The sequence below is a fragment of the Amblyomma maculatum genome, chromosome 4, assembly GCF_055883805.1.
Source record: "Amblyomma maculatum isolate TAMU_Amacu chromosome 4, ASM5588380v1, whole genome shotgun sequence".
NCBI lineage: Eukaryota > Metazoa > Arthropoda > Arachnida > Ixodida > Ixodidae > Amblyomma > Amblyomma maculatum.
Genome location: NC_139347.1, coordinates 53,012,070 through 53,025,713, shown reverse-complemented (window position 1 = coordinate 53,025,713; position 13,644 = coordinate 53,012,070). Strand labels below are relative to the sequence as shown.

Here is a 13,644-nt window from a genome sequence, read left to right as displayed (position 1 = left end):
CTTTGGGCACACCAGTAAAGCAGAAAATGACTAAATTTAGTAAGCACAAGACAGGAGTCCAACATAAGTATGGCCCCAATTCTATGGTTGGCCGACACAGTTATGAAGTCATGGAGGTCACATGATCACAAAGAACCAATAGCAGAGCCCTACCCATAGGAGTGAAATTAAAATTGCCCGTTGGTCCTGCCTAAAAATTTGGAGTCCTACCTTACCCATGGATGAGTACCTGTGTTTAAGGTAGCTTGCCACAGCCAGTTGGTGTGCGATGCTCACTCATCTGAGCTGTGGATCCAAGGGACACTGTGGGATTGTAGTACTGGTCGTGTCATGGGAGAAAACTTCAATTGGCTGCGGCAGTATATGTGGCTGAAAAGGCAGAGGCACTCATTAACAGGGAATTTTCTAAAACACGAAAACTGTGTGCATGTGCTTAATCGTAAACATTACCCAATTTATGACTCTAGTGCTTATGTGGACCACTGGAATAAACACTTTTTGGCAATGCTGAGGCCTGTGCACATCATGGTGGGCCGCATACAAGTACAGGTCTCAGATATTAATTTTTTTATATCTTCTGAAAGATGTTTGAAAGAAGAGATTGTTTTTAGTTCGAGGGTATGCTTAAAGCTATTGGGAGCTTAACTTCTTATTTATACAGCTACTCACCTTCTTTCTTGCAGGTGCTGCGTTTCTCGCGGCTGTTTGGCCCGGGTAAGCCATCGAGCTTGCCGCAAATTTGGCGTGGTGTTCGGAAGCGCAAGCGGAAGAAGCAGGGCCCATCCGCAGACATTGATGGAAGCTCCCAGGATGGGAGTGGTGGCCGTGCAGAGGAATATGAGTGGCATCTTGATGTGGCATCGCCTCCACCTTTAGAAATGTGTGAGCCAGACGATGAGGTCAGCAAATCCATACACATGCCATTTTACACTATTGCTTTTTAATGATTTTGATTTGCCTTCTTTTAGTAATTAAGCTACGACTTATATAAGGTCCACCTTGTACGACTCTGTTAGCTGACATGCACTACCGTATCTGTCACTGAAACATGCTTCCCTCATTTTGGCTGTTTCATAAGCAACTGTGCAGACTCACACGTTTAGTACCCTACCTGCCGATACTTTTTAATCTGTTCTAATACTCTATTAAACAATACTTGAGTTTTTGTTAACTCTTGCCAGTATTAACATACGTTTGAACTTTCCAACATTTTTTCTCCATACTGTTGCACTGTGACATATTTATTGAGAGAACTGACCTTGGTTCTGTCAGATGTCTTAATGTCCTAAAAGACAAAAACTGCATGCGTGTACTTAGGCGTAAACATAAGTGGACCTTTCTTTCTACATGAAATGACCATCCAAATTTCATCCAGAGGTGACCTTTTCAAGGAGTCAGTTGCAAGATGCAGGATGGCAGAATGCATGCAGCTGTATGTGTAAAAGATAAAATTACTTAGCATGCATTGATAAGAAAGTTACCACCAGAAGATATTGCAGCACATCTGTTGATAGTTTACCAGGAGGGTTATTCTTTTGGAGTGAATAAAGCATGCCTTCAGTTTCCTTAAAAACAAATGTGTTAAAGAATGCATCTACGGTTTTTTTTTTTTTTTTGCTTGTTCATGTCCATGCCCTTTGGTTCCAAGGCACTGCTTATATTTATTTGTACCCATATTGGTTGTCGCTTAGAGTATCCCGGAAATAATTCTAGTATTTGTGCTGTCAAATAGGAATGTCCGCTTGGACAGTGTGAACTAAAGAGCTATAGAAAGGGCATGAAATTGTTTGCATTGCCTAGATGTTCAGTGATATTTCTGTCTAGAATTACATTTAATTATCGGGCAACATAGTATTTACATTCTTACCCTAAACATGCCTCCGAACTTACTTGGAGAATGAGGTCATAATTTATAGGCATATCATTTTAGCATCCTTTTTGTCTATGTGATTAATTTGTGTCCTGCTCTCCAAATGACACACAGCCCCATGGGCCATGTTTTGTAGATGCGGTTACTGCGGCCCGAGGAGGAGCAAGCGTCAGGAAATAAGAATGAAGCATCGCGTTCCTCCGATGTTTCACCACAAGTGGCAGACTGGCGATACGGGCCGGCCCAGCTGTGGTATGACATGTACGGGATTCCAGAAACTGGGGACACTTTTGACTATGGCTTCCAATGCATTGCAGTGAGTTTGAACGGCTATATCATCTTTTTCTTACACTCAAACTGGGTTCTTTACTAGATCCCCAGGTTTTCTTTGCAACCACAGGGGAAAGGAACTGAAATTGCATTGTGACCTGCTGCGGTGACATGGTGGCTATGCTGTTTGGCTGCTGAGCCCTGTGACGCCAGGTTGGCTCAGCTGTGGTGGCTGTATTACAAGTGGGGGCAAAATGCAAAAATGCCTGCGTGCTGTACGATGTCATTGCACATGAAAGAACACTGCAGCTTTTAACTTTTAAACCTCATATGTTGTACCGTGATACTGCACTCTTCAGCATAAATGACTTTAAAACCAGTGGTTGTCAACCTTGATGCCATGTTACTATTTCCTTGTAGCAGGCTTAGTGAGTGTCACAGTGGAGGGTGATTTGTGAGATTAATTTGCCATGTTCACTTGTTATGAATGTATTGGGCTTGCAATGGGTGGCTGAGTCAAGGAATTGGTATCATCCATCAGTTTTTTTTAATCAAGAGAGCACCATAGCCACTGATGCGTTGCAGTACCTTCTTAGCAGCACATTTAGCAGCAGTGAAGATGAGTTGGAACCGTTGAGGCCATGAAAATAAAAATTGCGAAAATTTGGCAAGGTATTTCTTAATCATAGTTAAGGCCTCAAACTTTCTGCGGTGAAAATCTTTAAATTGTGCAAGTTGTAATAAAGAATCCACGATATTCCACAGGAGATATCAAGTAATGCTTCAGAATTTACCTCGCATTGTATTCGAAACCAAGATATAAATTTCACGTGACTTTTTTTTTTTTTTTGAGATTTTCAAGGTGCAAAGGTATATGTTGACTTTTTCACTGCATAAGAGTGTAATAAAACATTTCTTGACAATGTATAAACAGTTGCTTTTTAGCTCTTGTAGATTAAGTCCGCATTTGCATTGCTCTGAAGAGCGGAAGAAATTACGTAGAACATCCGCTTCGTTGACGCCTGATAAAATCACTTCCTCGTTTCTGGATGTTTTGCCCTCTTAGACAAGTGCACCGTGGATTACAAGTGCAAGTGCATTACGACGACTGACTTGCATTCCTAAAACTCAGCTCATACTTATGTAAGTGCAGAGCTGTAGTTCTCGAATATGTTGCGCCCATATCCCCAGTACACTTCGAACAAACTGCTGTGTTTCTCCCCTTCATGTTGTGTCTCCATGGGAACGGCTCTCTCATTTGTTGGTTTGTGGTTGTTCTTTGCTTTGCCCCTTTGCTTTGCGCAAAGAAGCTACCACGATAGGTGGGCGCCGCTGCCCTTCAACAGATCGGGTCGTGTACCCCCAGGTTCGGCTCGCCATGCAGTTGATTGCTAAACATTGAAATAGTACGACCACAATTTGATGCAATTTGGAACTTACCTAGTAGCTGGGAAATCGCGTAATCCAAGAACATAACCAGGAGAAAACTAGTGGAAATTTATGGGGATTTTTACTCCATGCTGTTCTGAGCACATGAACAGGGAACATATTAGCGAGGTTTTACTGTAGTCATTTTTCAAACATATTGTCAACAAAAGTAGGGCCGAAAAAGAGAATGTGGCAGCTAACACGCAGCTCTCCAAAAGATGTTTAAATCTGCATTATTTTGTTGCACTGCAGGAAACAGGGCATGGTATATACCATTGCTAATAGGCTTTTCGGACTCTATTTGCTAAAGTTTGGTCTGCATCACCGGGCAGACCAGACAAATGTGAACTTAAATGAATACATTTTTCCGGGAGAAGCAAGCTTGAAAAATCGCTTATTTCACCATTTTTTATGTTATAGTTGCAAATATTATTAATTCATAATTACATCAAAGTTACTTTCTTTATAAAGAAAGTAACAAAATTCCCATAAAGAAAGGTGTTAGGCAAGGAGACACAATCTCCCCAGTACTATTCACAGCTTGTTTAGAGGAAGTATTCAGAGACTTGGAATGGGAGCAGTTGGGGATAAGGGTAGATGGAGAATACCTCAGTAATCTGCGGTTTGCTGATGACATTGCCTTGCTAAGCAACTCGGGGAATGAACTGCAAATAATGATTGATGACCTAGACAGAAAAAGTAGAAAGGTAGGCTTGAAAATCAATATGCAGAAGACTAAGGTAATGTTCAACAGCCTCGGGAAGGAACAGCAGTTTACATTAGGTAGCGAAATACTGGAAGTAGTAGGCGAATATGTCTACTTAGGACAGGTAGTAACCGCAGATCCGGACCATGAAAAGGAAATAACAAGAAGAATAAGATTGGGATGGAGCGCATTTGGCAAGCACTCGCAGATTATGACTAGCAGCTTACCGGTATCGCTCAAGAGGAAAGTATACAACAGTTGCATCTTGCCTGTACTCACCTATGGGGCTGAAACATGGAGGCTAACCAAGAGAGTTCTACTTAAGTTGAGGACAACCCAGAGGGCTATGGAACGAAAAATGGTAGGGGTAACACTAAGAGATAGAAAGCGTGCAGAGTGGGTCAGAGAAATAACTCAAGTTATCGACATTCTAGTGGAAATTAAGAAGAAGAAATGGACATGGGCAGGACATGTAGTGCGAAGAGAGGATAACCGATGGTCGCTGAGGGTAACAAACTGGATTCCAAGGGAAGGAAAGCGTAGCAGGGGGCGGCAGAAAGTTAGGTGGGCGGATGAGATTAAGAAGTTCGCAGGGGTCAAGTGGATGCAGCTAGCACAGAACCGGGATAAGTGGAGAAATATGGGAGAGGCCTTCGCCCTGCAGTGGGTATAATCAGGCTGCTGATGATGATATCAAAGTTCTACTTACTCTCTTTTGCTGCTTCATGCATGTCATATGAAACATGGGCGAAATTCATTTTCCTGAGAAGCAACGGGCACAAAAGCAGAGGGAGAGAAATCTCGGGAAGAAGCTAACAAATTGAGTGCCTGTGACCATGCTTATCCAAGCCATTCTGTTCAAATTGCATTTGTTTGTATCCCAGAAAGGGCTTCCCACAGCAGCGAGGAGGCTACTAGTTGTCAGCGTTGCTCACATTTATTTTAGGCAGAAAAAAAAAAAATCAATTTTCTGGAGTCTTCACAGTCTGATAGTGTCTATTTCAGTCCAGAAAATCAAACTTTTAGACTTCACAAGGCCAGAAATATTCATCATGAGTATGTACAAAATCCTGTCGGGTGTGTGGTACTCGTAGTCCCTCGTTAAAGTTCGAAACTACACGGAAGTCCAAATTGCTGTAGTCTAAAGAATCGATCATCTTTGCTACCATAGGTGACAGGCGGTTTCCTTACCACACATGCAAAGCATACCTTAGGCAAATCTGGGACTGTGGTGTGTAGTCAAATAGTAAACTTGCACCATGATGGCATCATTTGGCTGTCCTTATCTTCCGCTTGCAGGAAAACGAAGACAGGGATCAGTATCCGCATACGATGGAGCTGAAGGACGTTGAAGATTTTCCCGATGACGCATACCTCATGGTATCTCAGCTGCCATGGGAAGATGATGTGATCTGGAATGCAGAGGACATCAAACACAAGGTTTGGAACAGTTGCACATCTTCTAACCTGCTAATACATTTTTTTTCGAGCTCAAACTGAGAAGTGCTAAAGTGAGGAAACAGAATATGTGAACAGCTTCACTTCTGCAAAATGAAGTCTGGTTATTTTCTGAGCTCTTCCTGATATCTGAAGTTTAGAGATGACCATTAAGGTGGCCTTTATTTAGGCTTATTGGACTTGTTTATTGAATGTACGTTATAAAACCGACATTTCTTTCTTTAGTTTGTGGAGCTGCAAATGGTCATTTAACATCTAAAGTGTGCAGTTACATTTTGAAGAATGTAATATTATTTTAATTACGCACATTCAAGGCGTAGCAAACAGTTCTTTCAAACAGGTGAAATCACAGGTTTGATTCTCAGCAGAACACTTCTGCATGGTTCTTTGTTATTCTGAAGTCTGATAAAATATTTGACTTTCTCTCTTTAACATATTTAATTTTCTCTGTCTATTCAGAAGTGCATAGAAGTGCATAAAATCTTTCTACATGGGCTTTGGACTGCTTGTGAACATGCTTGTAACATATTATGGAAACTGTCATTTCTCTTTTATGTAAGAGAAGATGAGCTACCATTTCTCGTTTTCTTTTTCTCTTTACTTCTTTTTCAAAAGAAGCAGAAGCTTGTGTGGATTGTCTTACTTTGCCTTCTGCCCTCCTTTTCTCTTCCTCCTCCTCCTGTCACCTGCCTTGATTCGGCATAATTGATCTGAAGAGGTTGGCTGGGCTGAAAGTTGGGCTGCGTAGTGGATGATACGAAATGATTTGCTGTATTGCTTGCTTTATAACTTGCTAATAGAAAAAAAGAAAAAGTTCTTGCCCCTTTTTGCACTGTTTATGTAGCTTTTGAACCAAATGTGAGGCTGGCAGGGTAAAATAAAAAGCATACATGTAAATGATTTAGTGTATAGTTTTTTTTTGTTGCAACTTTAAAAAGTGAATTTAATTTATTTTCTCCAGAACAGAAGCAGCAGCTTCTCGTCTTTTGCTTTATTCTGTAGAAGGCTTTAAAAGAGCGCAAACACACACGACCACTAAGGACAAGAGACGAGACACAAGCGTCTCTTGTCCTTAGTGGTCGTGTGTGTTTGCGCTCTTTTAAAGTTTTCCAAAAATGAACCAACTCGCCCAAAAAGAAGTGTTAATGTAGAAGGCTATCATCTGCATGCAGTTTGAGCACAGAGTATTTGAGATCTACTCATTGTTGTGGTTGGCTGTAGTTCCGGTATTTGGTTTTCTACAGGGAGGGTGGAAGTCTGTTGCGTGACCAGTTGAAGATCATTGGCTTCTTCTTCTTGCACTTTATTTGAGGCTGCTCTGAAATATGGCAGTCATAATGGACCGGTAGTCTTTCTTGTGTACCCAACCGGCCGTCTTCCCGCACATTTTGCTAACAGGTTTTAGCCAAGCTGAATAACAAGAACAATGCGGCTGGCTGGGTTCCTTCTATCCTGAACCGAACGGCGTCAGCATTCAGTCAGCAAGGTGCGTTGGAGCATGCTCTGCAGTGCTTACATGTTGTGTGATGACAGGTTAGTTGGTATTGCATGGTATTTTGAAAAATTTCGTGAGACGTGCACCAGAAAGAAAGGGCGTAGGACAGGTGCGTGACAAGAACAGGGGAAAAAGATACTGCATACTTGCCGGTGCAAATTGCAGCATTTCTCTTGTTTCCTTTTTCTTTCGGAAAGGATTTCTTCAATTTGCTGTTCAGTTTCTCCTTAGGATTGCACGTATAAAAACGCTTTCTGACCGGGTAATTTAGAGCACATCTGGAGTTTATTTGTAGTAGTTATCGGCTATGGCAAACTGATGATCATTATTACGACCCGTGAGTACAATAGACTAAGCTTTCATTTTTATCTAATGTGTGAAGGAGCCAAAAGGTATTGGGCCTGGTTAGCCTCCCTGCACTTTTGTTATTCCATCTCAAATAGTAGGGTTGAACTAATGCATTAGAATCTTGATCATACAATTACAGCTGGTACAAAGTTTTGGATGATACGAATTCCTAAGATATCTTGGACAGCTTATATATATTACAATGGGCAGAATTTTGGGTGTTCAGAGCACTTTTCGGTGCCACTACAAGTGACACAAACACTCAGTCTGTTACGGCATCCTGAGCTGTATGTTATATTTTCTCAGAGTGCATCGTGAGCACTGAGCAGCAATGTGTGGCATGCGCAGCATAGACATCATGAGTGATTGGTGACGTACGGTCAATACATTGCCGACAGTATAATTACCAGTCACACAGTGTGCACTGGCTGTGGTGTTCTCATTTACTATATGCGCCAGTGAAAGGTACACTGAGGACAACTAGAGGGCCTGTATTGACAGGGTACAGATTTCTAATCGCAAAGAGATCATTGTTGTCGAAAACAGAGCTTTTATGAGCTAGGAAAGACCAAAAAACAAACTCCAGTGTCGCTATTACCCGCTGATTTTTTATGTGAAATGTGTGCATTGGCACTGCTTTTTTGCCGCGGATCCTGGAAGCTATGCTACACCACTGTTCACTTCAAAACAGCGTTTTTTTTTGCCTGCCGTGGTGGTGCAGTGGTTAGGCGCTCGACTTATGTGCCCGAGGATGTGGGATTGAACCTCGACCGCAGCAGCCGCTTTTCAATAGAGGTGAAACGCAAGGCGCTCGTGTGCTGTGCGATGTCAGTGCACATTAAAGAACTCCAGGTGGTGGTAATTTCATACTCCCTTTTCTCTTTTTTCACTTCCACTTTCCTCCCTTTCCTTACGGCATAGTTCAGGTGTCTACAGAACAAGTGTGACAGATACGGCGGCGTCTTTCCTTTCCTATGAACCTATTATTATTATTATTATTATTATTATTATTATTATTATTATTATTATTATTATTATTATTATTATTATTTCCTGTGCTGTGCGAGGGCACGTTAAAGATCCCCATGTGGTCGAAATTTCTAGAGTCCTCTACTACGGCATCTATCATGGCCTGAGCCACCTTGGGACGTTAAATCTCATAAGCAAACAAATCAACCAACCATCCTTTTTGGTAGAGAAATACTAACATGCTTTAGTCAGTTGGCAGGATTTTTATATCCAATTTTTTTCGCCTTAAATCTGTCTTCGGTGTCGAAGAAATGTCAGCATTAGCGATAAAGAGCCAGAGGATCAATTTTTGCTGAGAACACTAATTGTGTTGAAGTTGTTCTGAGTGTCCCTTTAAAGGGTGCACTCATGTGAGGCTGTGCTTTGGTGATGGCTGCTCAAAACCATCATCCTCACTTGCCTGCAGCAGTGTTTGTTGTGCCTCTAAAACGAAGGTATGCTGACCATTGCATACCTTGTGTTTCAGCCAAGAGTGTCTCTGGAGCTGGACTTCTAGGTGCTTCCCAGAAAGGCATGTCTCCTGGCATGCTGGCCAAAGCAGGAGCCAAAGCTGGGCTCGCAAGTGAGTGCTTATGTTTCATTTACTTCTTGGAGCAGCCTTGTCATGACTGTATGACTTCAGACAGCCTGCGGTACTTCTGCAACAGAGCCAGGGTACAGGTGCTTTGCATTTATAGTCATATATATATAAGGTGTTGATAGATGTCAACAGGAGAGCTCGTCTGTAAACCAGAAGACGTACCCACGCTAGGGACGTGCCTTCTTCAGCAGTGTGCAGCCAACCCAATGCATAATTGACAGCACACTGCTCACTGCGAGTGGGCCGAGCAGCGCCTCGCACCAGGTGTCAAAAAGTGTAGTGCTGGGCACGCCTTCGTGGGCCGCTTCATGGGCCAGACTAAAGCATTGGAGCTTAGCCTGCCTGCGTCTCGTGCTGTCTGGCAGAAGGGCCATTGGAGTAGCGGCCCGCGTCAAAGCTGCAGGGGCAGTGCTTTAAGAAAAGCCACCACTGGTCGTAAGAAGTGTAATTCTGCTACTGGTACACTATAAATGAAATAACTCAATTAACATAGGGCACAGTTGATTTCATCGTCGCCTTCAGCAGTGGCGCAGTCCAGGCGAGAGCCGCCGCTATCCGTCAGTCAGCTAGGATACATAGCACGATGACTGGCTTCCCCACATAGCAGCAATGTGTCCAAAATAAGCACACCAAGCTGTAAGCCACTTCAAGCACACTCGATGTTCACATTGTGCAGTTTTACAGCGCTAGCGCTGCCTGTAGGTGCCCCAGAATGCTCAGCTCCATGCGCACAGTTACTGCTAAAGGGCCATTAGGAGAAGCGCCCCTTGCAGGGGCATGGTGCACTGTTCGAAATATTGAATGTTCCGTTAGCAAAAGTTATAAACGCAGACAACACGGCTGTACTTATGCATAGGATTTCCAAGGGGATATTCAGGCAGTTTGATGTGGCCAGTAATTCGATATACCCAAGTTCAGTATATCTGGGTTCGACTGTATTTCACTTGCATTTCTAGATGTCAGCCATGCACAGTTCTTGCAGTTGTTTGCAGTTTTGGATAGGTAGTTACTGCTTGTTCCTTTTATACATACATACTACTGTACCTCTTACATTTTCGACTGTGCACTCTCTTTACGTGCAGAAGCAGACGTATGCGATGACAGAGATGATACGTGGTACTCCATATTTCCTGTGGAAAATGAAGAACTTGTCTATGGCTGCTGGGAAGATGAAGTCATCTGGGATGCACAGGTCTGGCCTTCTGAACAAAGTCTCTTCAGGTCGTGCAGACTTGGAACTGGAAAATGCATGCTCTCTCTGATGCCGTTTGCCTGTTACTGAATTTTCTTCTTCATTGTAGGCCATGGTGAAGAAGCCGGAACCTCAGATTCTTACTTTAGATCCCAATGATGAGAACATCATCCTGGGAGTGCCTGACGATCCGGACCCTAATTCTCTTGCTAACACCGAACCAGTGAAGGAGAAAAAGGTGAACGCATATGTCTCTGCATTCTTTGCATGCTGCATGTTGCTGCGCACCTCTTAAACTTCCCTGGTTTCTGTGCACTTTTGTCATTTCTCTGTCATCACAGCACGTATGCAGAACTTGTGCGGCCTGCCACTTAACTTCTTCAAAGTTGCTCAGTTACCATGGTAATTGAGTGTCTGTGCATGTAAGTGAGGGCCGATCGAATTTGTTATAATTTCGCACCAACTACTTAACTCCCAGCAAACCTTGTTATTTCTTTTACGAAATTCTAGCCAGAATGGAATTTTAGCACTCGTAAGGTACCACCATCTGATGGCAGACCAAGTACTATTGGTTTTGAAAGAGCCTTACTCGCTGTAAACCGAGCGCTGAGTAAATAAAAGCATAGGACAGGCAGGACTCAAAAGGAGCCAAAAATGACAGTCGGCTGGTGGCGAGCCTGGCTTGTCCAAGGCCACTAAGGGGGAAAGGCGCAGTGGTGTTGTAGGGACACTGAGAACATCTCCGTCCAGTTTTTTGTTCTATCGAAATGTGATTCTGTGGCTCTCTTCGATTTGTTAGTTGCTTCTAAAAGTGGTTCTGTTGCAGAGAAAATTACATTAAAATATTTTTCTTCCCACCATTCGATTCAAACTGGTGACGCCAAAGCTGAAAAGAACTTGCTGATATCTTTTTCAAATTGAATGACGGTGTAGCTCGGTGGCAATACCTGTTTTCACTTTTGGTCTTTTTTGCCTTTTATAAAGGTTTCTTTCTAGCGAAAATAGTGCATTTATTTTCAAATGTATTACAGTCAAATATTCTTACAGTAGCAAAGAAGTATAACATGGTAAAATAAATAGTTGGACACAGCTGAAATTTATAATATACAATTTAAGCTTGTTAAATGTTAGCTGAAGTGGCTACTCTGCTTTAGAGCGGCTTTGCATGAAGAATTTGTGTGGTGGATCCAGGACAAAAGCTGTCATTTAGTTTTGGCACATCTATGACAGTTGACACAAGCATGGGATGGCTACTGGAAGGTTACACCAAACAGTGTCACTGCTTCTGAGGCAATGTCGATGGGGGTGCGAGAGGCGCACGCAAAAGAGGGCCGATCTCCATGGTACTAATCCCCTGGCTACAAAATGTTCACGCTGCTATATCATCCTTGGCACTTTTGGCAGGTGCGAGATAGAGAGAACTTTGGTGTGAACACTTGCTAGAGCATCCCCTGGCCATTTATGTAGTGCAGCAGGCTTTGCTGCACTACATAAATGATCATCTGAGGGGGCACAGCTCACCGCTGGGCAATACCATATACTTGTTTTATGGTAAACCGCATTTGATATATAGAGTAAGAATTGCTTGTGTTTATGGAAAATATTTATTAACAGTTCTGTATAGCCAGAAACATTTAATGTCGTGCGGTTTGACATTGGTCCATTGAGGCGCAGCAACTTTAATTTGTCCTCAGTGTCCATTTAAAGTGTGCCATCATGAGAGGGAATATAGTAAATAACAAAGGCATAGAAAGCCTACAGTAGAACCTCGCTGTTATGTTAGATTTTTCTTTTGACCACTGGAAGAAAACATACCTTGCCAGGAAATATATATGTTGTAGCCAAATTCAACCTACCAAAGGTCGAATGCTATTGTGTGCCACATTTCGGAAATTTTTTTGTGCATACAATGCGGCTTTTCAAAATTTGAAAGGCTTTGCGGCTCGGGATCATTCCACATTCTTCGAACTTCATAAGTGCTCTGTGATGGCTCTCTTACTGCTTGATCAGCTGTCGGGTGAAGGGAGGCAGCAGCGAGGAGGGAGTGCATGCAGAGCAGGTGAAGTTGCGTCGCACACACGCTTCTGCACTGTTTTTTTGGCAGATTCTTTAGTTCCACACAATTCTTGTCTATTGGAGTCTGTAAATTGAGCCTTTTAAGCTGCAGGTGAATAGGCAAGATGGAAAGAAAAAAAAAAAGCGGATCACAGAAAAAAAAAGTCTCAAAGCTGACCTGCACTGCTGCGTCTTGTACAGTGCTGCCCGCATGCCTGCTGCAGTTTAGTTTCATTTTCGCGCATGTCAGCGCGTCAGTGAACCTTCATGCAACCGCTGTAACAAAATTTGTGCCACTTTTTAGCATGCCTGCCATGTACCGATGTTCACTGAACTCGGTGCCTAGCGTCGATGGTGTGTAGCGCCCCGCTTTGGCTGTTGTTTCGCTCTGCTTTCACTGTAGATGGGCTGTTAAAATGCCAGCTCTTGGTAAAGCATTATCACGGGGTGACATTTGCGCATATCTCCTGGGAACAATGCCGGACGGAACGCTGCAGCTAAATGCTGGCTACTAGTATAAAACGCTGTTTGTTGGTACTAATTTTTGTAATAGCACTAAGTGTGGTAAAAAATCGCTGTTGAAGAAATGTGTAACGAGGACTACGTAATTGCTCACCTTGCTGTTCTCATCCAGGCGCCGGGCACCGGTAGTGCCCCTCTGACGTCAGGTGTTACTGGGGCGTCCGTTCCTTTTGCACCGTATCCAGCACGCTCTCCCGCCTGTGGTCTCTTGCCTGTCCCCCCACTCCGGGTGCCCGTATCTGCTGGCATGGCTCCTGGCGCTGGCACAACCCTCTCTGCTCATGCTCCTCATTCTTCTTATGTGCTTATTGGCCGCTCCTATGTTGTGGCAAACGTGAGCCCTGCATGCCGCCGGTGGTGGACCCTGCTTCTTGTCACGTGGGACATGCATGACCTTCTCTTTGTGTAGCTCTCAAGCACGTGTCCATTTGCACAAGTGTCCTCCCTACCACGGTGGAGGGAAGGCAGATAAGCTCTCACTTAACCTTCACACTTGGACGCACTGAATGTCTTTTTCACAATTAGTACAATAGCCATCATCGCTGTCCTTTGCCGTGCATGTTTGTGTGTGTGTGTGTGTGTGTGTGCGTGTGTGTGTGCGTGCGTGTGCGTGCGTGTGTGTGTGTTTGTTTTGAGAGGGGGGAGGGGTGAAATAGGCACGATGAAAATTTTCATTGCTTTAAATTGCTTG

General features: G+C 43.3%; 1 protein-coding gene across 4 annotated transcripts in view; it reads left to right on the top strand.

Annotated features, from left to right (window-relative positions):
- Positions 1-13,644, top strand: part of Taf1 (TATA-box binding protein associated factor 1) — a 63,242-nt gene that overhangs the window by 5,951 nt on the left and 43,647 nt on the right. For 3 of the 4 annotated variants that reach the window (XM_084601450.1, XM_084601448.1, XM_084601449.1), the window contains 7 exons: positions 684-899; positions 2,007-2,186; positions 5,574-5,714; positions 7,131-7,218; positions 9,071-9,166; positions 10,267-10,376; positions 10,486-10,614. In XM_084601450.1, coding sequence (XP_084457576.1) covers positions 684-899; positions 2,007-2,186; positions 5,574-5,714; positions 7,131-7,218; positions 9,071-9,166; positions 10,267-10,376; positions 10,486-10,614 — 960 coding nt within the window. Of the gene's footprint in view, positions 1-683; positions 900-2,006; positions 2,187-5,573; positions 5,715-7,130; positions 7,219-9,070; positions 9,167-10,266; positions 10,377-10,485; positions 10,615-13,065; positions 13,288-13,644 lie in introns of all 4 variants that reach the window. The other variant, XM_084601451.1, reaches the window with a different exon arrangement.